This window comes from Periophthalmus magnuspinnatus, chromosome 16, assembly GCF_009829125.3.
Source record: "Periophthalmus magnuspinnatus isolate fPerMag1 chromosome 16, fPerMag1.2.pri, whole genome shotgun sequence".
NCBI classification, from domain to species: Eukaryota; Metazoa; Chordata; class Actinopteri; order Gobiiformes; family Gobiidae; genus Periophthalmus; species Periophthalmus magnuspinnatus.
The window spans coordinates 2,842,802-2,868,918 of NC_047141.1; the positions used below are offsets into that span (position 1 = coordinate 2,842,802).

General features: G+C 45.7%; 1 protein-coding gene across 2 annotated transcripts in view; it reads right to left on the reverse strand.

Moving 5' to 3' along the window:
* Nucleotides 1-24,594, reverse strand: part of tgfb2 (transforming growth factor, beta 2) — a 42,463-nt gene extending 17,869 nt beyond the window's left edge. The window contains exons 1-2 of one of the 2 annotated variants that reach the window (XM_055227995.1): nt 24,550-24,594; nt 22,029-22,379 (exon numbers count right to left, since the gene is read on the reverse strand). In XM_055227995.1, coding sequence (XP_055083970.1) covers nt 22,029-22,379; nt 24,550-24,589 — 391 coding nt within the window. In that variant the 5' untranslated portion in view covers nt 24,590-24,594. Of the gene's footprint in view, nt 1-22,028; nt 22,380-22,962; nt 22,968-24,549 lie in introns of those variants that run through there. The other variant, XM_033980755.2, reaches the window with a different exon arrangement.
* Nucleotides 24,595-26,117: the final 1,523 nt, after the last annotated feature.

Consider the following 26,117-nt stretch of genomic DNA (forward strand, 5'->3'; position numbering starts at 1 on the left):
GTGAAGTGTCTTGCCTAAGGACACAACGACAGAACTTGGTCCGAGCGGGACTCGATCCTCCGACCTTCGGGTTGGGGGCCACTGTCGCCTCACTCTGTCAAATTTTAGAACCCATTGTGGCCCACCCCTGGTCTAGTTCATAGACTGTATATATAAATGGACATAGCTAACCTGCTAGCTGCCGCATTCCGGCTAGCATTTATATATACAGTCTATGGTTTAAACTGACAGAAAAATGCTGATTATATTGATTACATGGTCTCTACATTTTGGGGTTTTCTGTGTTAGTGACAGTCAGAGAGATTCTGTATTACAGTTCAGTGGTCCTACCTGATGCTACTTCCTGATGTAAAGCTTTGATAAATATTCAACGCAGGTACCATCTCACCAAACCAATTCAGAAATAAAAAAACATGAAAACCTGTCGTATGCCCTTGAAGTAGAGAGACTGCTGTAGCCTAGCAAAACTGGAACTAAACTAGGAACCTAACCTGGACTAGACCAGGACTAAACCAGGACTAAACTAGAGGAGTTCGTGGGGTTTTGAGACTCCACGGTTAATGGCAGAGTATTTCACACAGAGACTTTTGGAGTAACTGGGACAAAATGAAGACCAAAACTAAACTGGCTCTAAACCAGGACCAAAACTGGTCTAAACTGGCTTTGTAAAATGTCCCAGATTATAAACCAGGATTTAACAAGAACTAAACCAGGTTTACTCTAAACCAAAGAACAGAACCGAAGTCTTTATGAGGACTAAACTGACACTAAACCAGCACCAAACCAGGACCAAACCAGGACCAAACCAGGACCAAACCAGGACCAAACCAGCACCAAACCAGGACCAAACCAGGACCAAACCAGGAACAAACCAGACCAAACCAGGACCAAATCAGGACCAAACCAGGACCAAATCAGGACCAAACCAGCACCAAACCAGGACCAAACCAGGACCAAATCAGGACCAAACCAGCACCAAACCAGGACCAAATCAGGACCAAACCAGGAACAAATCAGGACCAAACCAGACCAAACCAGGACCAAATCAGGACCAAACCAGGACCAAATCAGGACCAAACCAGGACCAAACCAGGACCAAACCAGGACCAAACCAGGACCAAATCAGGACCAAACCAGCACCAAACCAGGACCAAACCAGGACCAAACCAGGAACAAATCAGGACCAAACCAGAACCAAACCAGGACCAAGCCAGGACCAAGCCAGGACCAAATCAGGACCAAACCAAGAACAAATCAGGACCAAACCAGGACCAAATCAGGACCAAATCAGAAGCAAACCAAGATGAAACCAGGACCAAACCAGGACCAAACTAGGACCAAACCAGGATGAGTGTGACTGCACCAAGAGGAATTCTGAGGGCGTCATTCACAATGGCATCTTGTTTTTATTTCAGTGAACAAAATAACTGTGTACTTCAGGGATGTGGTTCAAATTAATAGACTTAAATCAGTCCTATTGTGTTTGTGTCTCTATGGTTCTCATTTCTGACCCCGAAATCACAATATTCAACTAAAACGACTTAATAAAAGAAACAAGTCCGATGACACATTAGAAAACTGCAGTGTCCAATGGGGCCTGACGTCACTGTAAACGTCATCACAGCAAAGCGTCACATGTTGTCGGCGCCCCCTATGGACAGCTGCACATATCACTAGAGCAGCACTTTTTTTTTTTCATTTATACCAATATGACGACACGACGCTGCTCAATCCTACGAGTATCACCGATTTAGAAATGAGGAGGAGGAGAAAACGGGGGTAGATCAGCAAAATGGCGTCTTGAAAATAGATTATAGATTACTCAAACATGAATCATTCCAAATAGAACTTCAGAGGCTCAATGAGAAGAAACAACTAGAACATGGATAAACATCTGAACACAACAGTTTGGACAGGTCTGATTTAAAGCTTCACTGTGGAACATGGTTAAAAATCTGAACAGGACAGTTTGAAGAACACGTCTGACTTAAACAAATCATTTGAAACTAAATATGATCAAATAAAAGCAAAAAATAAAGTATAAAAAATCTGACACACAGGGAGGGCATCTGACACACAGACATTTCAGAACATGTTTGTGCAGATCTAAACATGATTGGCAGTTTTTCATGCAGAATAAAACAGGAGATTCTGTTTGTGGAGGTGGTACTTCACAAACTGCTGATTATGTCCATTCAAATTTGTATTTGATCGTATTAAATCTTATTGAATCAGTGATAAATATTATTAAACGTGTTCATGATCGAACGGCAGAGGGGAGAAAACTGTTCTTCAGCCAAAAAATACAACAGAGGTCTTGGAATCAGTGGGTGAAGTTCTAAACTAAAGTGTATGAGAGAGGTGGAGGTAAGGAGCTAGGCTAGGCCAAACTAGGCTAGGCCAAGCTAGCCTTAGCGGTGCCCAGCAGTTAGTGAGACGTACACACTGGTCCTCTTGTGTTATTTGAAAGGCAACTGTCTATGGTTTGATGGAACAAAAACAAAGATAAAAATCAGCTGAAGTTTCTGGTTGGACCCAGAAGTGACATCATCACTTAACAACTTTAATCCATATCTGTTCCCTAGCAACCATAATGTTAAACCCTGAATCTCAAAGTTATAGTTTAGAGGAGAGTGAATTGGATTTGAAGATTAAAATACTGTCCGGCTGCATTTGAGGCAGACATCGCGGACACACGTCAGAGAAAAACACTTGACACACATCCAGGACATTTCCAGGGCATCCGTCCATTGTGGTCTACGAGTGCCTTTGGATGTTTTTGCCTTAATGTTGTCGTTTGGCAAGAACTGAACCATGTAAATAGCAAAAGACAAAGTTTAAATCTGTCAACTGGACAAATCAATGTAAGAGAGAAGACGTTCTGCTGCTCATCCAAGCTGCTTCTTCAGTTCTGGTCAGATTACTGCTGGACACTGCCTTATATTTGTCTGAAGGGAGGAGCTAACTACACTGAAACTGTAAACATCTACTGTCTCCAGTTTCAGAAGAAACTACCCTATTCAACCCTTAACGACCCTGCTATTGTTCTCATTGTTCTGAGTCTGAGGATCCACCACGTGAACTGTACACTAAAGCCACGCCCACAACCTCCTCTGCAGCGTTCACAAAGAGACAACAAAACATCCGATGGCACTCGCAGACAGCGACGGATGAACAATGGACAAACTGGACAGCGGACACCCTGGACAGACACTTGTCAAATACAAAGGAGTCTGACTACAGGCGTCCAACACGATTTTGATGCCACGTTCCGGACCCTGAGATCTGGGACAATAGACCCTTTTGAAAAAAGTAAAGTTACTCTACTAAATATTGGAGATTTTGAGGATTTGAGTATGGAATATTTTTTGTAATGTAATTTAAAGTTTTTTTCTTTACTCCATAATACACTATATTTCTTACTTATGATATTAATCATATTAATAATAATAATAACAACAATAATAATAATAATAATAATTATTATTATAATTATTATTATTATTATTTTATTTATAATGCACTCTTCATTAAACCGAATCCCAGAGTGCTACAACAAAAAAGAACTTTAAAATACTAATTGCTGAAAGCTACTTCATATATTTGATGTCTTCTGTATAACATGTAAAAAGTTATAAAAATAAAGAAAAAAACATCGAATGAGAAAATGTGCCCAGACTTTTGACCGGTCCTGTGTGTAATCAATAGGATATGCTGCATTGTCAAATTAAAAAGTCCTGAACCAGGGATAAACATGAACTGAACCAGGTCTGAAGCAGTCAAGCTTAAATATACATACAAATAAAACGAAAATCCATGTTTGAATGAGGGACTAGATTCATCGCAAGCACATTTTTACATTTTGCCTCAGGTTTTAAGAATCAGTCAGTTTATTTTTGTAGAATTATAAAAAACTCATCTTTTCTGTGATGTTTTCCACTCACTGAAAACGGCACCTTCAGCTCCGGCTCCAAACACACAGCCTGGAATTCTTCAGATACAAAGTGCCACGTACCCACATCAGACCAGCCCCAGTACACTCCACACAGACCTGGGTTAGACCTGGACTAAACCAGGACCCAGACCTGGACTAAACCGGGACTCAGACATGGACTAAACCAGGACTTCAACCAAGACTTAAACCAGGCCCAAGTACAGCTCTATACACACAGACCAGGTTTAGAATTGGTTTAGACCTAGGTTAAGACCTGGGTTACTCCTGGGTTAGACTTGAGTTAGACCTAGTTCAGGCCTGATTTAATTCCTGGTTCAAGTCCCGGATTATTTTGTCTTTAATCCGGGCTGTAATCCGGGTTTTAGTCTGGGCTTTAGTCCTGGCTTTAGTTCTGCTTTAGTCCTGCGTTAGTCCTGGTTTAGAACTGGTTTAGTCCTGATTTAGTCCTGATTTAGTCCTGATTCAGTCCTGGTTTAGTTCTGATTTATTCCTGGTTCAGTCCTGGTTTAGTCCTGGTTTAGTCCTGGTTTAATCCTGGTTCAGTCCTGGTTCAGTCCTGATTTAGTCCTGGTTCAGTCCTGGTTTAGTCCCGGTTTAGTCCTGGTTCAGTCCTGGTTTAGTTTTGCTTGGGACTGTACCTGTTTTTTCAGGTTCAGGTTCATTGATCTCTCCCTAAATATCACGTTTGAGTGAACACAGATGTGCTGTTGTTGTGTTGTTGTTGTTGTTGTACTGTGATTGTGTAGTTGTCGTGTTGTGTTTTTGTCATGTTGTTGTTGTGTTGTTATTGTTGTCCTGTTGCGGTTGTGTTATTATTGTGCTGATGTTGTGGCGTTGTTGTTGTTATTGTTGTTGAGTTGATGTCGTGTCGTTATTGTTTTGTTCTTGTGTTGTTATTGTTGTGCTGTTGTTGTGGTTGTTATTGTTGTGCTGATGTTGTGTTATTGTGCTGTTGTTATTGTTTTGCTGTTGTGTGGCTGTTGTTGTTGCTGCTGTTGTTGTTGTTGACACATTTTTAAAATAATAATCAAATAAATGACTTTATATATTGAACTTGAAAAGGTGAAAAACACAACAGTTTTACACTCAGAGCCTCCTAATGATTCACCATGATGAGTTTATAAGAGCTTTTCACAACTCTCAGAGACCACAGCGGTGAAGCTAACAACCAGCAGACTTCCTCCTCCTTCCCCCTCCTCCTACCTCCATCCTCCTCTTTTCCTCCTCCTCCTGTCCTCCTCTCCTCCTCTCCTCCTCCTTCTAGTCCTCCTCTCCTCCTCATGTCCTCCTCTTCCTCCTCCTCCTCACTCACCACAGTTTGGGACGAGCAGCTGGAGGTTCTAAAGGGACAGAACCAGAGGGAGGAGACACAGAACCAGAGGGAGGAGATGCAGAACCAGAGGGAGGAGACGCAGAACCAGAGGGAGGAGACGCAGAACCAGAGGGAGGAGACGCAGAACCAGAGGGAGGAGATGCAGAACCAGAGGGATAAACAAACAGAGGGAATCAGAACCACAGGGAGGAAATGCAGAGGGACAAGATGCACAAACAGAGGGAGGAGACACAGAACCAGAGGGAATCAGAACCATAGGGAGGAGACGCAGAAGCAGAAAGAGGAGACACAGAACCAGAGGGAGACAGAACTGGAGGGAGGAGACGCAGAACCAGTGGGAGAAGACACAGAACCTGAAGGAGGCGCTGTTGTTCTCAATATAAAATCATTATCAAAGTATCAAAGAGTATCAAAACTGTTTCAGTCTTGGTTTAGTCCTGGTTTAATCAGGAATAAACCAGGACCAAACCAGGTCTAGTCCAGGATTAGTCCTAGTTTAGTCCTGGTTTAGTCCTGGTTTAGTTCTAGTTTAGTCCTGATTTAGTCCTGGTTTAGTCCTGGTTTAGTCCTGGTTTAGTCCTGTTAAGACCTGGTTTAGTCCTGTTAAGACCTGGTTTAGTCCTGGTTTAGTCCACTTGGGAACAGAATACAAAGTACAACATTTACACAGATACAACTGAGGGACTCAAGTTCTGTGTCAAAAGGTCAAAACAGCACTCATTTAAAAACATTACCTCCTCTTCTACTCCTCTCCCCTATCACTGCTTCTTTCTCCTGCCTCCTCCCTTTCTCCTTCCCCCCCCCCCTTCTCTCTTCCTCCCTGTCTTCTCCTCCTTCTCTCCTCCTCCTTCTCTCCTCCTCCCCTCTCTCCATCCCCCCCTCTCTCCTCTCTCTAATCTCTCGTTCACAGAGCTCTCACTGTTGGGGTTTGAAAAAAAAACATGAGACGGACTTCAGACGCCACTTTTCATTAAAACCAAACAAGACCCAGAGAAAAGAAATTAAAGAACTAAACCAGAACTGGACCAGGACTAAACCAGATCTAAACCAGGACTGAACCCGAACTAAACCAGGAGTAAACAAGGAGTAAACAAGGACTAAACCAGGACTAAACCAGGACTGAAAGACAAGTGAACAGGTCTGAAACAAGTCTAAATCTCACAAAAACAAAGTCCAAGCCAGAATTTTCCACAGTATGGCATTAAATGGAAATATCTCTATGAGACAACCAGGTAACACCACCAGACCCAAATTACAAGCCAGATCTGTGGAGAGGCGGGGTGGCTCACAGTGAGAACCCATGTCAAACAAACATAAGAAATTGTATATGAGAAAGTATACATTTGATGCAACACTGTGCAAAAGCATCTTAAAGGGGACAAGAAGGCAGTGGACCACTCATCTGAAAAGTTACACAGTGCACCTTTAAACTGGGTCCAAACATTTTCAAAATCTAAAAAGAAAAGAACACTCTAAAAGTATTAAATAATGAAAAAGTCCTATGTAAAACAGGGAGCACTTTGTTGAAATTGGAAAATGTGTCTCAGATAAAATGTCCCTGACCTGTGGGGTGCCCCAGGGGTCAATTGTGGGACCCCTGTTGTTCAATCTCTACATCTGCCATTAGGCCAGTTAAAACACAGCAATAATGTGTCCTACCACAACTCTGCAGACGACAGTCAGATCTATGTCTCACTGCAGCAGGTGAATATGGACCAGTGGATTCACTCACTGCATCCAACAGATCAGTGTGTGGATGTGAAACAACTTTCTCCAGATAAACTCAGACAAGACTGAAGTCATCATCTTTGGCCACAGAAACATAGAGAAAGTGTCAGCAGTCACCTCCAGTCTCTCTAAAACCTTCAAATCAGGCTAGAAATCTAGAGGTAATAATGGACTCAGACTTGAACTTTAACAGCCACATCAAATTAGCATCTGAAGCTTTTTACCACCTAAAACCATTGCAAAAATCAAAGGTAAACTGTCAAAACCAGACTTGGAGAGACTTATCCTGCATTTGTCTCCAGTAGGTTAGACGACTGTAACGTCCTGCTCACTGGCCTCTCCAAACGAGCCTTAAGACAGAACAGTGCATCCAGAACACTGCTGCTCAGGTCCTGACTAGAACCAGGAAGTACTTCACACATGTGTCCTGTGGCTCAGGTCTCTGGCTCCTGTGGCTCAGAGAATAGACTTTAAAGCAGCTCTGTGTGAACAAGTCTCTCCATGGACCAGCACCAAAGAACATCTCCCACATGTTAGAGTCACATGAACCATCTCACACTCTGAGGAGTAAACCAGGACTAAACCAGGAATCTCTTTCCCTCTAATCTCATTTTCACCTTCTTTCCTTTCCTCCTCCTCCTCCTCCTCCTCCTCCTCCTCTCTCTGTCAGGGTGCTGTGAAGTGCACACAGTGGCTCAGTGTAAATATTTGGGGGAAGTGCAGAGCTACAGAGGGACCCAAGTCTGTCCAGTCAGCAAGACCTGGACCGGGACTAAACCAGGACTAAACCGGGACTGAACCAGGACTAAACCAGGACTAAACCAGGACTAAGACCGGGATTGAACCTGGATTAAATCAGGTCCAAACAGCACTAAACCAGGACTAAACCAGGACTAAACCTGGACTAAACCAGGACTAAACCAGGACTAAACCAGAAGTAAACCAGGACCACATAAGGTCTAAACCATGTTTGCAACGCGTTCTAATAAAGCTGGGACAGGGGCATGTTTACCACTGTGTTACATCACCTTTCTTTTTAACAACAATCAATAAATCTTTGGGACCTGAGGACACTAATTGTTGAAGCTTTACAGGAGGAAAACTTTCCCATTCTTACTGAATGTACAACTTCAGTTGCTCAGCAGTCCGGGGTCTCCGTTGTCGTATTTTGTGCTTCATAATGCACCACACATTTTCAATGGGAGACAGGTCTGGACTGCAGGCAGGCCAGTCTAGTACCTGCACTCTTTTAGTAGAAAGCCACGCTATTGTAACACGTGCAGAATGTGGCTTGGCATTGCCTTGCTGAAATACCTATTGCTGAAATACGCATATGTTGCTCCAAAACCTGTATGTACCTTTCAGCATTAATGGTGTCTTCACAGATGTGTAAGTTCCCCATGGGCACTAACACACCCCCGGACCATCACAGAGGCACTAACACACCCCCGGACCATCACAGAGGCACTAACACGCCCCCGGACAATCACAGAGACACTAACACACCCCCGGACCATCACAGAGGCACTAACACACCCCCGGACCATCACAGAGGCACTAACACACCCCCGGACCATCACAGAGGCACTAACACGCCCCCGGACAATCACAGAGGCACTAACACGCCCCCGGACCATCACAGAGGCACTAACACGCCCCCGGACCATCACAGAGGCACTAACACGCCCCCGGACCATCACACATGCTTTTGAAGTTTGTGCTGATAACAGTCCGGATGGTCCTTTTCCTCTTTGGCCCACAGGACACGATGTGATTTCCAAAAACCTGGACTCGTCAGACCACAGCACACTTTTCCACTTTGTGTCAGTCCATCTCAGGTGAGCTCGGGCCCAGAAAAGTTGGCGGTGTTTCTGGGTGTTGTTGATATATGGCTTTTGCCTTGCATGGTACAGTTTTAACTTGCACTTGGAGATGTAGCAATGAACTGTGTTAACTGACAATGGTTTCTTGAAGTATTCTTGAGCCCATGTGGTAATATCCTTTACACATTCATGTCTGTTTTTAATACAGTACCACCTGAGGGGTCGAAGGTCACGGGCATTCAATGTTGGTTTTCAGCCTTGCTGCTTACGTGTAGAGATTTCTCCAGATTCTCTGAATCTTTTGAGGATATTATGGGCTGTAGATGATGAAATCCCTAAATTCCTTGCAATTGTACGTTGAGAAATGTTATTCTTAGACTGTTGGACTATTTGCTCATGCAGTTGTTCACAAAGTGGTGAACCTTGCTCCATCCTTGCTTGTGAATGACTGAGCCCTTCGGGGATGCTCCTTTTATACCCAATCATGACACTCACCTGTTTCCAATGAACCTGTTCACCTGTGGAATGTTCCAAACAGGTGTATTTTAAGAATTCCTCAACTTTCTCATTGTTTTGTTGCCCCTGTCCCAGCTTTATTGGAACGTGTTGCAGGCATCAAATTGAAAATGAGTGAATATTTGCATAAAAACAATAAAGTTTATCAGTTTGAACATTAAATATCATGTCTTTGTAGTTTATTCAGTTTAATATAGGTTGAAAAGGATTTGCAAATCATTGTATTCTGTATTTTATTTATTTTTTTAACTTCATTGGAAGTGGGGTTGTATGTAGCACAGACTCCTCTGGTGAACAACATGGAGCACCATATTGAGAACACCGCAGAATTTGTGAGCAAAATCAAGCATCTCCAATTTGACTGAGATGAGACCATGGTTTCCTTTGCTGTGACCTCTCTTTTCACTTGTATCCTCACAGCTGTGGCAGTGGAGGCTGCAAAGAGGAGACTACTGCAGGATACTAAGCTAAAAGAGAACGAAACTGACACCAGACCAAATCTGCAAACTGATGGAAATTTGTCTAAATAGCGCATATTTCCAGTTTAACGGGAACTTCTACATGAGAATCCACGGCTGTGCCATGGGCTCACCGGTCTCTCCTATTATGGCTAATTTATACATAGAACTATTTGAACAGGAGGCATTGGCCTCATTTCCAGGTAGTCCCACCCACACACAGGTATTGATACATGGATAACAACTAGACTAAAATTAAATTTCAAGATCTGGAACCCTTTACTGCACATATTAATGCCGTAGATTCAAACATCAAGTTCACACGAGAAGAGGCCAAGGAGAACAAAACTGGCCTTCTTAGAATGTGCAATAACTATAGGGGAGGATGTGTGTCTCCAGGTAGAAGTCTTCAGGAAGCCCACACACACTGAGCAATACCTGCTGTTTGATTCACAAACTCAGAGTTATCTGTACTCTGTAACACAGAGCTCAAGTGGTGGCCACAAACACAGGGAAAAGTGAAGGAGGAACAACATGTGGAGAAAGCCCTCTTGGCCAGGTGATATCCAAAATGGGCCTTCAATAGATCTAAGAGAGAAAAAAACAGGACAACAGGGAATCTGAACCTTGAAGGAAAGGTGTAACTATTCCTTACACTGTCTGAAAAACTTCAGAGAATTTTCAGACAGTTTGAGATTCCGGTCTATTTGAAACCTACAAACACATCTGAGCCAGACAAAAGAAATGTATAGAGAGGGGAGTTAAAGAAGCCATTTTTGTGAGGAAAGGCAATCCTTTAACAGCAATGGGGGCCTTAGGCATAATCTCTCCCCCATCTATAACTCCATCCTTAGACCCAAAGCAAACAAAAATAACAATAGGAGGGCCATTAAGGGTGAATAGGGTCATTAAGGTTGAAACTGGAGACAATAGCTGTTTCCAGTCTCAGTGTAGTTAGGGTCTCCTTTCGGACAGATATAAGGTAGTGTCCAGCAATAATCTGACCAGAACTGAAGAAGCGGCTTGGACAAGCAGCCAAACATCTTCATGCCTACAATGATATGTCCAGTTGACAGTGTGTCAAACTCTAATGGCAAAAGTAAAACACAACAACCTGCCAAGCCATCAAATGGTGTGTTTTGCACAGGGTGATAGACCCCATTGAATAAGCTTTACAGCTTCATGGGGCTCCATGTTTTTCACAGGGTACAATATATACTTCTGTTCAGAACAAAACCAGGACTAAACCAGGACTAAATCAGAACTAAACCAGGACTAAAATGGAACTAAAATAGGACTAAACTGTTTCTACATAAGTACTAAACGAGGACTAAACCAGGACTAAACCGAGTCTACATAAGGACTAAACCAGGACTAAACCAGGTCTACATAAGGACTAAACTGGGTCTACATCAGGACTAAACTGGGTCTACATCAGGACTAAACTGGGTCTACATCAGGACTAAACCAGGTCTAAACCAGGACTGAACCAGGTCTATATAAGGACTAAACCGGATCTACACGAGGACTAAACCAGGTTTACGTCAGAACTAAACCTGGTCTGTGTCAGGACTAAACCAGGTCTACGTTAGGACTAAACCAGGTCTACATTAGCACTAAACTGGGCCTACATCAGGACTAAACCAGGTCTACATTGGGACTAAACAGGGTCTACGTTAGGACTAAGGCAGGTCTACATTGGGACCAAACCAGGGCTAAACCAGAACTAAACCGGGTCAACATCAGGACTAAACTAGGTCTACGTCGGGACTAAACCAGGCCTGTGTCAGGACTAAACCGGGTCTACGTCAAGACTAAACTGGGACCATGTCAGGAATAAACCGGGTCCACGTCAGGACTAAACATGGTCTCTGTCAGGACTAAGCCAGGTCTACATCAGGACTAAACCAGGTCTACTTCAGGACTAAAGCTCAAATCCAAACTTGGCCAGAACCTGTACTCTTCTACTGACAGTAATGGAGTGGGATATGTCTATTTGCTGGAGACTGGGGAGGGATGGGTCTAATCGCTGGAGTGAGGTGGAATTTTCCATGTGGAGCAGGGGCCTCGCGGTGCCACTGCTTCACTGGGCCCCAGAGTCTCACCCACTGCACAAAGCACGTCAAACACAAGCTCCAGCTACTGTGAGCGAACACGGCCTGGACCTGGTTTAAACCTGGTTTAGACCTGGTTTAGACCTGGTTTAGACCTGCTTTAGACCGAGACCTGGTTTAGATGTGGTTTAGGCCTAGTTTAGTCTTGGTTTAGTCTTGGTTTTGTCCTGGTTTAGCTCTGGTTTAGACCTGGTTTAGACCTGGTTTGGACCTTGTTTAGACCTGGTTTAGACCTGGTTTAGACCTGGTTTGGACCTTGTTTAGACCTGGTTTAAACTTGGCTTTGTCCCAATTTTTGGGAATGAGTCTGCTACCTGCTTGTCTCCATGGAGATGTTATTGCTCTACCTGGAATGCCCCATACTAAAGCATTAAACTTTGCAAATATATATTTAAAAAAAAAGCTACACCTGGAATTTTTATTTTGTGAAAGTGTACGTTTTTTCTTTTCTTTTTTTTTTTATTTGCGAGTGTACAATTCAACATTTACGCATTCAAACTTTTTGGAACAAATGCACCTTCATTTAAAACTACGGCGCTATGGGTATTAATGAGAACAGAGCTGGTTAGCATGTTGCTGGTTAGCACGTAGCAGGTTAGAACATAGCTGGTTAACACGTAGCTAGTTACCTTCCGTGATGCTTTTGAACTATTAAAATGTTTCAAAAACTCTACAGGAAAAGTGAATGGAACCAGAGCGATCTTGGAGCTGTGGAATGTAAATTTACATATAATGAATATTACTGAGCTGTTCAAACATTTTAAACTAAGCCAGTGTTTTTATCAAAACTTTCAACAGTGACAAACCTAAAATCCAAAAACATGAGCTTATTTTAATGAACCTCGTGATCTGAAGCCTGAGAACACGACACACAGTTAGCCACACAAAGCTAATAGTGATGCTAGCATGCTCATATCTCTGTGTGGCATTCTCCCTGTGCTTCCTGTGGCCCTGTCTTTGGCCCCTTGGGACTTCCTGGCGCCGCTCTATGCTCCAGCTCCACACCTCCGTTTCACACAGACTTGAGCAGGGGGTTGCCAGATAACACGAGAAAACAGACTGGAGCAGGGGGTTGCCAGATAACACGAGAAAAACAGACTGGAGTAGGAGGTTGCCAGATAACACAAGAAAAAAAAAGCCACCAGGACTGTCTCCATAATGCATCAGCTGCGTGCACTGACCAGTGACTCTGAGCTTTGATTCAATGAGGAGCCAGAGACTCAGTGAGGAGCAGGAGACTCAGAGAGGAGCCAGAGACTCAGTGAGGGGACATAGCCTCTGCGAGGAGCCGGAAAGCTAGGTGAGGAGACGGAGACTCTATGAGGAGTTATACTCTGTGAGGAGCCATAGACTCTGTGAGGAGCCGGAATTCAGTGAGGAGCCATAGACTCTGCAAGGAGCTGGAGTTCAGTGAGGAGCCATAGATTCTGTGAGAAGTCGGAGACTTAGTGAAGAGCTGGAGACTCAGTGAGGAGCCATAGACTCTGTGAGGAGCCGGAGTTCAGTAAGGAGCCATAGACTCTGCGAGGAGCTGGAGTTCAGTGAGGAGCTGGAGTTCAGTGAGGAGCCATAGATTCTGTGAGAAGCCAGAGTTCAGTGAGGAGCCATAGACTCTGTGAGGAGCCAGAGTTCAGTGAGGAGCCATAGACTCTGTGAGGAGCCAGAGTTCAGTGAGAAGCCATAGACTCTGTGAGGAGCTGGAGACTTAGTGAGGAGCTGGAGACTCTGTGAGGAGCCAGAAAGCTAGGTGAGGAGCCATAGACTCTGTTAGGAGCCATAGATCCTGTGAGAAGCCAGAGACTTAGTGAAGAGCTGGAGACTCAGTGAGGAGCCATAGACTCTGTGAGGAGCCAGAGTTCAGTGAGGAGCCATAGACTCTGTGAGGAGCCGGAGACTTAGTGAGGAGCTGGAGACTCTGTGAGGAGCCAGAAAGCTAGGTGAGGAGCCAGAGACTCTATGAGGAGCTATAGACTCTGTGAGGAGCCGGAGACTTAGTGAGGAGCTGGAGACTCTGTGAGGAGCCAGAAAGCTAGGTGAGGAGCCGGAGACTCTGTTAGGAGCCATAGACTCTGTGAGGAGCCGGAGACTCAGTGAGGAGCCAGAGACTTCCGAATGACGTGTGTAGAATTTATGCAAAGATGAACTCAAGAAAATAGTATCGAAACTCAGATCCTAATCGATACTAAAACTGGTATCGAAACTCAATCCTCATTTGAACCAGTATCGTCACAGTGACGTTTCTTCAAACTGCCTCTTACCTGATGTAAAGCTAAACATTCAGGACGTGTCCCACAAACTACAGTCATAATGAGACCCTGTGAAGTTCTGTTTGTTTGAGTTTTGTCCCTCTGGTGTTGCCGTACATGCCTAGGTCTGTTGTGTGTTTGAGTTTTGTCACTCTGCACTCACCGTACGTGCCTCGGTGTTTTTCCTCAGCCTTTGGCCTGTTCGCTGTACCTGCCTGAGTCTTTTGCCTGTTTGCGTTTTGTCCCTTTGCGCTTACCATACCTGCCTGGGTCTTTTGTGCGTTTGACTTTTGTCCCTCTGCACTCGCTGTACCTGCCTGGGTCTTTTGCCTGTTTGAGTTTTGTCCCTCTGCACTCGCTGTACCTGCCTGGGTCTTTTGCCTGTTTGAGTTTTGTCCCTCTGCACTCGCTGTACGTGCCTGGGTCTTTTGTGTGTTTGAGTTTTGTCCCTCTGCGCTCGCCGTACATGCCTGAGTCTTATTTATAACCTGTGAATACTTGGCTCAGTTCATTTGGCTTGAGTCCAGTTGGATTCATATCTAAAGAGGCCACACTGTGTCTGTGTCTCTGTGGCTCACTCACGCCCGGACGCCCTCGCACCTCCGGGGCAGCAACACAACAAAACATGAGTCAAAAGCTCCACCAGGTAACATGTTTCCACGGAGATGTTATCATTTTGCCTGAAATGTTCCACAGTATTAAACATATCTCTCTGTTTGGGGTTACTGGGGTTCTCCACAGATCTGACATGTCACCTGCTTGTCTCCATGGAGATAAAAGGGTTTAATGCCATACTGTGGAACATTTCAGACAAAGTGATCAAACATCTAGAGAACAGCAGGTGGTGGACAGGACTCTCAGAACATTTACATGATTTACCTTTAAATTAAAGCCCAACTGTGTAACTTCGGCTTGTGTCCATGGAGATGCTGTTGCTTTGCCTGAAGGTTCCGTGGGATTGAGTATCCATCTCCTTGGAGACCAGTAAGCTGATACTAGGCCCAGTTACGAGTCAGGTGTGTGGGGAGGTGCACCTATTATTTAAAAATTATTTAGTTTAAAGTTTCCAAGTTTGTAAAACTTAAACAGCAAATACAGAAACTACATGTTAAACTACACTACTGAAGTTTAACCTGGTGACGGGTCCACTCTGCTCGTCTCCACGGAGATGTTAGACTTTAATGTTCCGCAGTGTGGCATTAAATTTATGTATTTCCATAGTAACAAGCAGATGACCTTGCCAGACCAGGTTTCAGGTCAGATCTGTGGAGAGGTGAGCATGCTCACAATAAAAATACCTGTAACTGAACAAACTCAAGAGGACTTCAGCTCATACAGTGGAATATTCCAGATAAAGATGTGTCTGTTATTAATGTTCATATCTTGATTTACAGACACAATAGTGAAATCAAAACCCCAGGATCATGTAGAGGGTTAATACGAACATTTAAGACCAAAATGAGTCTGACAGCAGCAGGTACAGAGAGAGGGGACACAGTTTTTACATAAAGCCAGATGCTCACTTCCTGTTTGGAATGGCTAGCAGATTAGCTATGTCCCTGTATAGATACAGTCTATGGACACATAACGTTAGCTTGTGCGTGTTGCTAATGCTAACACTATGCTTTACTACATGTGCAGTGAAATGAACGGGACACATCAGCACATTTTTCAGACTAATGTTTTTCTGTGGGAAGAGTGGAAATTCCCTCAGGCTCCGAGGAACGGATCACCCTGATGCTCCGAGGATGAGCTTAAAACCACTATAGTCTTCATCACGCGGGTTTAGTCTTCATCACACGGGTTTAGTCTTCATCACACGGGTTTAGTCTTCATCACACGGGTTTAGTCTTCATCACACGGGTTTAGTCTTCATCATGCAGTTTCAGTCTTCATCACACGGGTTTAGTCTTCTTAAGGTGGGTTTAGTCTTCATCGGGTGGGTTTAGTCTTCATCAAGTGGGTTTAGTCTTCATCAAGTGGGTTTAGTCTTCATCAAGTGGGTTTAGCCTTCATCAAGTGGGTTTAGTCTTCATCAAGTGGGTTTAGTCTTCATCATGCAGTTTCAGTCTTCATCACACGGGTTTAGTCTTCATCGGGCAGGTTTTGCCTTCACACGAGTTTACTATACATTAGGTGGGTTTAGTCTTCATCACACGGGTTTAGTCTTCATCAAGTGGGTTTAGTCTTCATCACGCAAATTTAGTCTTCATCACGCAGGTTTAGTCTTCGTCACACGGGTTTAGGCTTCATCACGCAGGTTTAGTCTTCATCACATGGGTTTAGTCTTTATCAGGTGGGTTTAGTCTTCATCAAGATGGTTTAGTCTTCATCACACGAGTTTCACACGGCCGTTTCAGAGTTTCAGATGAAGGGTAGGGCAGATCTACTATTTTAGAAAGAAATGTCTAAACTTATGATCCACAAATGTTGAAGTTTTCAACGGTTACTCTGGAATGACCTTTGACCTGACAGCGGTCACGTCTCTGGAGCTAAATCATGGCTCCACTGTCTGATGAAAGTGTAGAACACACTTTTAAAAATCACTGTTTAATCTGACAGAAGAAGATGAACTTTGTGCCAGTTTTTGTTTCATGGGCCCAGGATAGGCCCAGGACTAAAGCAGGTCTAAACAAGGACTAAACCAGGACTAAACCAGGATTAAACCAGAACTAAACCAGGACTGAACCAGGACTAAACCAGGATTAAACTAGGACTAAACCAGGACTAAACTAGGTGTAAACCAGGACTAATCCCGGACTAAACCGGGTCTACATCAGGCCTATACCAGGACTAAACCAGGACTAAACCAGGACTAAACCAGGTCTAAACCAGGTCTATATCAGGACTAAACCAGGTCTAAACCAGGACTAAACAAGGTTTGTTTCAGGTCACACATCTTTAAACTCTTTCTCTTTCATTTACAGGTATTTTATTTTTTTGTGCTCTTAGTATAGCTGGCTCGCCCTTCCACAGATCTGTAACTTGACCTGTCACCACCTGCTTGTCTCCATGGAGATAAACTTGATGGCACAGTCACACAGAGGTACATTCTAGTCAAGCTGAAGCTCCAGAAAGTCATGCAATTCACCTTTAAATACAGAGTCTGTTTGTAAACCCAGTGAGACTGAAGCAGTGAGAATGAGGCTAAAACCATAGCTTCAGAGTTACTGAGATGCATTTTAGTGAAGTCAGTTTTTTATTTATGTTTAATTCTCTTAACTTCAGTACAAAGACTGTGTGAAGAAGTGGACTAAGTGAGTGTGATGTCACCACAGCTTCAGCTCCAAATGAAGCTTTTCTAGGCTAGCAGTTATTTATGTATTACCGCGAGTATCATAGCAACCAAAGAGCCAATCAGGAGTGAGGCTGTTGAAGGTAACACCCCTTCCCGCCTGTACCCTGGTTTAGCAGGGAGCGGGCGCTTAGCAATGCTGTCAATCAAACCTCTTGCTAACGCTAGCGGGAGCGACTTCAAGGAAAGAAGGTGACTGATTTGTCTGTTATGAATGTTCGTATCTTTCTGGTGCAGTGGCTCTATCCATTCTAAAGCAGGACTAAACCAGGACCAAAGCAGGACTAAAGCAGGACTAAACCAGGACCAAAACCAGGACCAAAGCAGGACTAAACCAGGACCAAAACCAGGACCAAAGCAGGACTAAACCAGGACCAAAACCAGGACCAAAGCAGGACTAAACCAGGACCAAAACCAGGACCAAAGCAGGACTAAACCAGGACCAAAACCAGGACCAAAGCAGGACTAAACCAGGACCAAAACCAGGACCAAAGCAGGACTAAACCAGGGCCAAAACCAGGACCAAAGCAGGACTACACCAGGGCCAAAACCAGGACCAAAGCAGGACTAAACCAGGGCCAAAGCCAGGACCAAAGCAGGACTAAACCAGGACCAAAACCAGGACCAAAGCAGGACTAAACCAGGACCAAAACCAGGACCAAAGCAGGACTAAACCAGGACCAAAACCAGGACCAAAGCAGGACTAAACCAGGACCAAAACCAGGACCAAAGCAGGACTAAACCAGGACCAAAACCAGGACCAAAGCAGGACTAAACCAGGGCCAAAACCAGGACCAAAGCAGGACTAAACCAGGGCCAAAACCAGGACCAAAGCAGGACTAAACCAGGGCCAAAACCAGGACCAAAGCGGGACTAAACCGGGTCTAAACCAGGCCCTCTCTGTGTGTCAGATGCCCTCCCTGTGTGTCAGATGCCCTCCCTCTGAGCTGAATCAGGATTTTGAAAATACTGTGAGCGTCTCTAAAGAAAATGTGACTTGCTGAGTGGCGCCTGAGTAGTTTCCCATTTCCTCCTGGACTCAGTCCCTGTGCAGCAAAGCATGATGGGATGGAATTTCCAAAACAAAGACAAACACTGGTGACCTCAGTGTGTGCGCTTCACACTGGGCCTCAAAACAAACCAGGCTACTGTTTAACTGGAGTCAACAAGAACTGATTCTCTGACCCTCTGCTCCTCTGACCCCCTCCTCTGCTCCTATGTTCCTTTGACCCCCCCTCTGCTCCTCTGACCCTCTGCATCCTCTGACCCCCTCCTCTGCATCTTTTGACCCTCTGCTCCTCTGACCCCCTCCTCTGCTCCTCTGACCCCCCTCCTCTGCTCTTCTATCGATACGCTTCTCTAACCCTCTGCTCTTCTCCTCTGACCCCCTCCTCTGCATCTTCTCCTCTGCATCATCTGAACCCCTCTTGTGCTCATCTGCATCCTCTGCTCCATCTGCCACAACATGCTTATTACATTTATACATCCTGAGTGATATTTTGACTGTGTACTAATATTATTACTACTGATGCTACTACTGCTACTGCTACTACTACTACTACTACTACTACTACTACTACTACTACTACTGCTGCTGCTGCTACTACAGTCCCTGACAAAAGTCTTGTCTCTTATCCATTTTGTAGAAACAAAAGCTTATAACCTGACTTTAAATTAATTGATTGGTCTTAGAAATGTCTCATATAAAAGCTAAAACCCTCCAAATTATGCTCAATATAGTAAAATAAATTTGCTTCACTGAAGAAAGATTGATCATTTAATGAACACAGAAAGGTCAGATTTTGGCAAGACAAAAGTTTTGTCGCCTACAGAAAACTGAACAAATAATTTACTTCAAATGCAAAAATATGTTGCATAACATCAGTGAATTAAGTAGTGGTGCTGTGAGATCCATATTAAATATCTTGTATGACTTCCATGAGCTTGAAGGACTGCATCCATGTGGTTCGACAATGATTCATACAATTTGTTGATGAAGTCATCAGGAATAGCAAAGAAAGCAGTCTGCCTCCCAGAGTTCATCAAGATTGTTTGGTTTTGCCTTCCATGCTTCCTCTTTCATTCTACCCCAGACATGCTCAATGATGTTCATGTCTGGTGACTGGGCCAGTCCCGGAGCACCTTGATCTTCTTCGCCTTGAGGAACTTTGATGTAGAGATAGAAGTAAGCGATGGAGCACCATCCTGCTGCAAAATTTGACCCCTTTTATGGTTGGGAATGTAAGAGGTGGCTAATACTTCTTGATATTTTAGGCTATTGATATTGCCTTCCACCTTGCAAATGTCCCGCACACCCCCATACTGGATGTAACGCCAGACCATGATTTTTCCGCCACCAAACTGTTTTCTGGGTGAATCTTGGATCCATGCGGGCTCCAGTAGGTCTCCTGCAATATTTGCGGTGGCTGTGATGTAATTCAACCGAGGATTCATCTGAGAAATCCACCTTCTGCCACTTTTCCAGTGTCCATCCTTTTAGCAGGCTGTGGGCCTTGGCAAATGCCACACGTTTTTTTAATTGCCTTTTGTTTAGTGCTGGTTTCTGTGCACTGATTCGACCATGGAGGCCATTTCGACACAGAATTCTACAAACTGTTCTGGTTGACACAGGGACTTGAGGTGACCAGGCCTGGTGGAGCTCTGCTGCAGTAGAAAAGGGGCTGGCCTTAGATTTTCGAATCAACAAATGTACCTCCCGAGCAGTTGTCTTGCGGGGTCTGCCGGACCTGGGCTTGTCAAAAACATCTCAAGCCTTTTAGATCTTTTTCTTATTCTTTGTACTTGACGCTGAGACACACTGAAGGTGTAAGCCACCTCAGCAATGGATCTGGTCTTCAGCCTCTTGATAATTAACGCTTTGGTCTCAGGGTGGATATATATATATATATATATATATATATATATATATATATATATATATATATATATATATATATATATAAATATATATATATATATATACTCCCACTATACTGTCACAATACTCTCACTATACTCTCAAAACGCTGTCACTACACTCTCACTACACTGTCACTATACTCCCACTATACACTCACTATACTGTCACTATACTGTCACTATACTCCCACTATACTGTCACTATACTCCCACTATACTGTCACTATACTTTCTTGTCACTTATTATTACTCAGATACAGACACATCCAGTCTATAACTTTACCTCTGACTCTCAGCTTTATCCAAGGCCAGAAACACTGTGATAACACTTATTTTCATATAAAACACTCTCCACACGTGATGGTGAGCTGCCAATGCTGCCACAGCTGCCCTGGGGCTGCCTGGCAGAGACTGCCATTCTGTGCCAGCAGCCTCATTTATATAAAAGGTAAGTGCCTTTACATGCTGCCAGCACTACTGCTCTTCTAAATACAGTTCAAAATATGTGTGTTTCATTTCAAGATGATTATCCATCAGATATCCAATCAGAAAGTGTTCCATGACACCCTTATTTGTACCTCCATAATGCATAAGAAACACCTCTATGTGTCGATCTGCAGGTCAAGGCTCTGGACAGGTCAGGTGTGCCTGTAAAACCATCCATCCATTTTCTTCTGCTTATCCGGGGCCAGGTCGCGGGGGCAGCAGTCTAAGCAGGGACTCCCAGACTTCCCTCACCCCAGACACGTCCTCCAGCTCCTCCGGTGGGACCCCAAGGCGTTCCCAGGCCAGCCGAGAGACATAGTCCCTCCAGCGTGTCCTGGGTCTTCCCCGGGGCCTCCTCCCGGTGGGACATGCCCAGAATACCTCCCTAGGGAGGCGTCCAGGAGGCATCCTGAGCAGATGCCTGAGCCACCTCAGCTGGCTCCTCTCAACTTGTAGGAGCAGCGGCTCTACTCCGAGCTCCTCCTGTGTGACCGAGCTCCTCACCCTATCTCTAAGGGTGCGCCCGGCCACCCTGCGGAGGAAACCCATTTCGGCCGCTTGTATCCGCGATCTTGTCCTTTCGGTCATTACTCAGAGCTCATGACCATAGGTGAGGGTAGGAACGTAGATTGACCGGTAAATCGAGAGCTTCGCCTTCCGGCTCAGCTCCTTCTTCACCACGACGGACCGATACAGCAACCGCATCACTGCAGACGCTGCACCGATCCAACTGTCAATCTCCCGCTCCATCCTTCCCTCACTCGTGAACAAGACCCCGAGATACTTGAACTCCTCCACTTGGGGCAGAGACTCACCACCCACCCGGAAAGAGCAAACCACCTTTTCCGGTCGAGAACCATGGCCTCGGACCGGATCTCTGGCTGTAAAACCATTGTTAAAACTGTGAAGGCCCAGCTGTCAGCGCCCCCTCTGGGCAGCTGCACATCACACAAGCAACCGAAACCAAAAGGTATCAAAATGACTATGCAACTCTGAGCACCGATTAAGAAAATAAAACTGGAGAAGGAAGTGTGTACATCACAGTGAGTGTGTACGTCAAGGTGGGCGTGTCACAGTGGGCGTGTACGTCAGAGTAGGCGTGTACGTTAGTGGGCGTGTACCGGTGTAAATGAAAATATAAGTGTCAGTACTCACTCTCGGCGGGGTAGAATGGCAGCATATCGATCTTGTGAACCTCTTTGGCGTAGTACTCTTCCTCGCTCCTCTGCCTCTCACACGTGGCCGCTCTCTCGTTGGCCTTCTCCAGCAGCAGGTCACGGGTGCTGTTGTAGATGGCCACCACATCCCTCGACACCTCCTCGGGTTCGGGGTACTCCTCGGGGGGGTGGCTCAGCTTCAGTTTGCTCAGGATCTGACCCTTGATGGCCTCGATACGCTTCTTCTTAAACTCGTCCATGTCCAGTGTGCTGCAGGTGGAGAGGGCAGCAGAGAGAGCAAGGAGGTCCAGAACGAACAGGACGAGATGGAGACTCGGAGTCATCTTCACTGTGAACAGAGGAAACACAAAACATCAGTTAGAAGAAAGACGATAATGTGAAAGAATGAGGACAGTGTGAAAATGAGGATGAGGTTGCGTAAATAAAACAGGAGAGCGAGAGCCAGGTCCAGCCAGATGCTCCCGCTGATTCTACGAGGAGAAGTCTAGTTTGGCTCTTTAGTGATGGACCAGGTCAGACAGAAATGATCCGGTTCATTTTGTGACTTTTTAAAGCAGTAGATCTGAGCAGGTTTCATCAAACGGACTGGTCTGGCCTGGTCCCAGCTCGGGCCAGTGCACAGCCGCTACATCCATCAGCGCTTTACAAGAATCCAAACGTCACTGTGTTTGGGGGTCTTCCCAGGGACTGTGGGCACAGACTGACAACCACGTTCCTGTCACTATGCCCCCAGGCAGCTGTGGCTACGTGCTGTTATTAAACTAATGAACTGTGTGAAATGAAAAGAGTTTTATAAGAGCAGTCATGTCGTCTTCAGATTCTTGCGCTGAGACTAGATTACAGCGAACTGAAACGCAAATGTTCAGATTATTTCATATTGTTACATAAAGCTCCAGTCACTTCATACTCACAGAGGGAAGAGGAACTATGACTTTTACTCGAGTAAGAGTACTTTTACTCTGTACTGTATATTACTATTACTGTTTCTCTGTACAACATAACAGTGTGGTGGCTCTGGCATTCAGAGTAACACTAATGTTTTTAAAAGTTTTAAACAGACCCTGCCTCCCCTCTCATGTGTCCTCTCATGTGTCCTCTCATGTGTCCTCTCTCTATGTGTCCTCTCTGTCCTCTCTCTGTGCCCTCTCTGTGTCTTCTCTCTGTGTGTCTTCTGTGTGTCTTCTCTGTGTCCTCTCATGTGTCCTCTTTGTGTCCTTTTAAGAGTCACAGTCCGGCCGCTCTGTCCTCTCTGTGTCCTCTCTCTGTGTGTCCTCTCTCTTTCCCTTCTCTCTGTGTCTTCTCTATGTCCCCTCTCTGTGTCCTCTCTTTGTGTCCTTTCTCTGTGTGTCCTCTCAGAGTCATAGTCTGGCTGCTGTGTCTTCTCTGTGTCCTCTCTCTGTCCCTTCTCTGTGTGTCCTTTCTGTGTCCGCTCTCTGTGTGTCCTCTCTCTGTCCTCACTGTCCTCTGTATGTCTGCTCTCTCTGTGCCCTCTCTCTGTCCTCTCTGTGTATCCTCCCTCTCTCTGTGTCCTCTCTGCGTCCTTTCTCTCTCTGTCCTCTCTGCGTGTCCTCTCTGCGTGTCCTCTCTCTGTGTCCTCTCTCTGTGTCCTCTCTCTCTCCTTTCTCTCTGTCCTCTCTGCGTGTCCTCTCTCTGTGTCCTCTCTCTCTCCTTTCTCTCTCTGTCCTCTCTGCGTGTCCTCTCTGCGTGTCCTCTCTCTGTGTCCTCTCTCTCTCCTCTTTTGTCTCTCTGTCCTCTCTGTCCTCTGTGTGTCCTCTCAGAGCCACAGTCCGGCCGCTGTGGCCGCGCTGTGGCTCAGTCCAGAGCCGCAGAGCCGCAGATCCTCCAGCGGCGCAGGCCAGGCGCATTATTACAACATGCGGCGAGAATGTGCTGCAATCGGACACTTTTGATCCAACCCGGGGGCGCGCTGGAGAACGACCGGAGCCAAGAGCCGAATCTGCGCCAGGGAGCGTTCACCAAACAGCCAAGTATTAACCAACGAACCGAGAACGACCGCGTTTCGTTCTTTTTCTCCCTCAGACGTGCACTCAACAGTTTGTAGACAGATTAAAACGCTCGTAAAAGGAAAGCAGGTTTTACGCAGTTTTACGAGCACTTAAAACTCAGAGCTGCACGGGGCTTCAGTGTGGGCTCCAGTGTGGGCTTCAGTGTTTACTAAAGCGCGGATTTAAAACGCAGAGCTACACGGGGCTTGAGTGTTTACTGTGCGCTGATTTAAAACTCAGAGTTACACGGGGCTTCAGTGTTTACTATGCGCTGATTTAAAACTCAGAGTTACACGGGGCTTCACTGTGGGCTTCAGTGTTTACTATGCGCTCAGTTTCAGTTCTGTTTAGCCTAAATATAGCGGGATTATCGGGGATATGTAGCCTACCTTCAACGTGGATATTTCCCTTTAGAATTCCACGTAACTGACAGATTACTGGCGCCTGTCCCGATCTGAAGTATTTCTCAAAACAAACAAATTCATATCCCACCTGTGTATTTCCAAGTCCGGGTGTGAGTTCTTATGAGCATCCCACGCAAAAATATTCTCTAAAAACTTTAAAAACTGTTTTCAGATTCCATAAATTTGTTCGCAATATATTCATCCAAACTTGCGTCAGTATCCAATGCGCTATTCCCAAAAGGCGCACGGCCAAGTGGTGTGCAAACGAGCGGCCAGAACGGTGCGTTGTTTTCGTGGAGGGTCCGAACAAAGCTGGGTCTATGAGGGGCGGCTGGTCCGAGCGTCCTGCGGGAAAAGTGACTCCTCCACCGCATGAGAAAACACGGAGAGCCGGCCAACCACTTCCACTACGATCCTCAAATCCTTAGTGTCTTGGCAAGAGGTACATCCCGTTTTACTCCAAGAAACCGCGTGGGAACTTGGGAAAAGTAAGAACACTTGAAGGGAATAAGAACTTATGAGAGATGAGATAAGGTTTTCCAGTAAATCCGCGTTTGAAGTTGGAAAAAAAAAGTCTCCCTCTGTGTGTATCCCCCTCACCCCATCTATCCAGGGCACGTTTCGCCTTTACGCGTGCCAAAAATGACTAGGAGATTCAAAACACACAAAAAACACGTGGGCTCTGGTTCTGTCCGCGGTCTGGCTGCGGCTCGTCCGGTCCCGGGTCCAGGGTCAGATGGAGGCAGCGGGATTTGCTTCGAAACAGGAGCCGCTGAACTTCGTGGAGGAGAGAGTTCGTTGTGCGCTTTGGGACTGCGCTGCATCGGCTAATGGTCCGACTGGCTCCCGGTTTGTGCAGCCACCGGGTCTTAAAGCCAGTCACATCCCACAGACTCAGAGCCAAGCCACAGAGGCCACAGAGTCCACAGAGGCCGCAGAGACCAGCCACAGAGGCCACAGAGGCCACAAAGACCACAACCACAGAGTCCACAGAGGCCACAGAGTACACAGAGGCCACAGAGACCAGCCACAGAGATCAGCCACAGAGACCAGCCACAGAGTCCACAGAGTCTACAGAAGCCACAGAGTCCACAGAGGCCACAGAGGCCACAGAGTCCACAGAGTCCACAGAGACCAGCCACAGAGTCTACAGAAGCCACAGAGTCCACAGAGGCCACAGAGTCCACAGAGACCAGCCACAGAGTCCACAGAGTCTACAGAAGCCACAGAGTCCACAGAGGCCACAGAGTCCACAGAGGCCAGACACAGAGACCAGCCACAGAGTCCACAGAGTCCACAGAGACCAGCCACAGAGTCCACAAAGGCCACAAAGACCACAACCACAGAGTCCACAGAGTCCAGCCACAGAGTCCACAGAGGCCACAGAGTCCACAGAGGCCACAGAGTCCACAGAGACCAGCCGCAGAGTCTACAGAGGCCACAGAGTCCACAGAGGCCAGACACAGAGACCAGCCACAGAGTCCACAGAGGCCACAGAGACCAGCCACAGAGGCCACAGAGGCCACAAAGACCACAACCACAGAGTCCACAGAGTCCAGCCACAGAGTCCACAGAGGCCACAGAGTCCACAGAGGCCACAGAGTCCACAGAGACCAGCCGCAGAGTCTACAGAGGCCACAGAGTCCACAGAGGCCA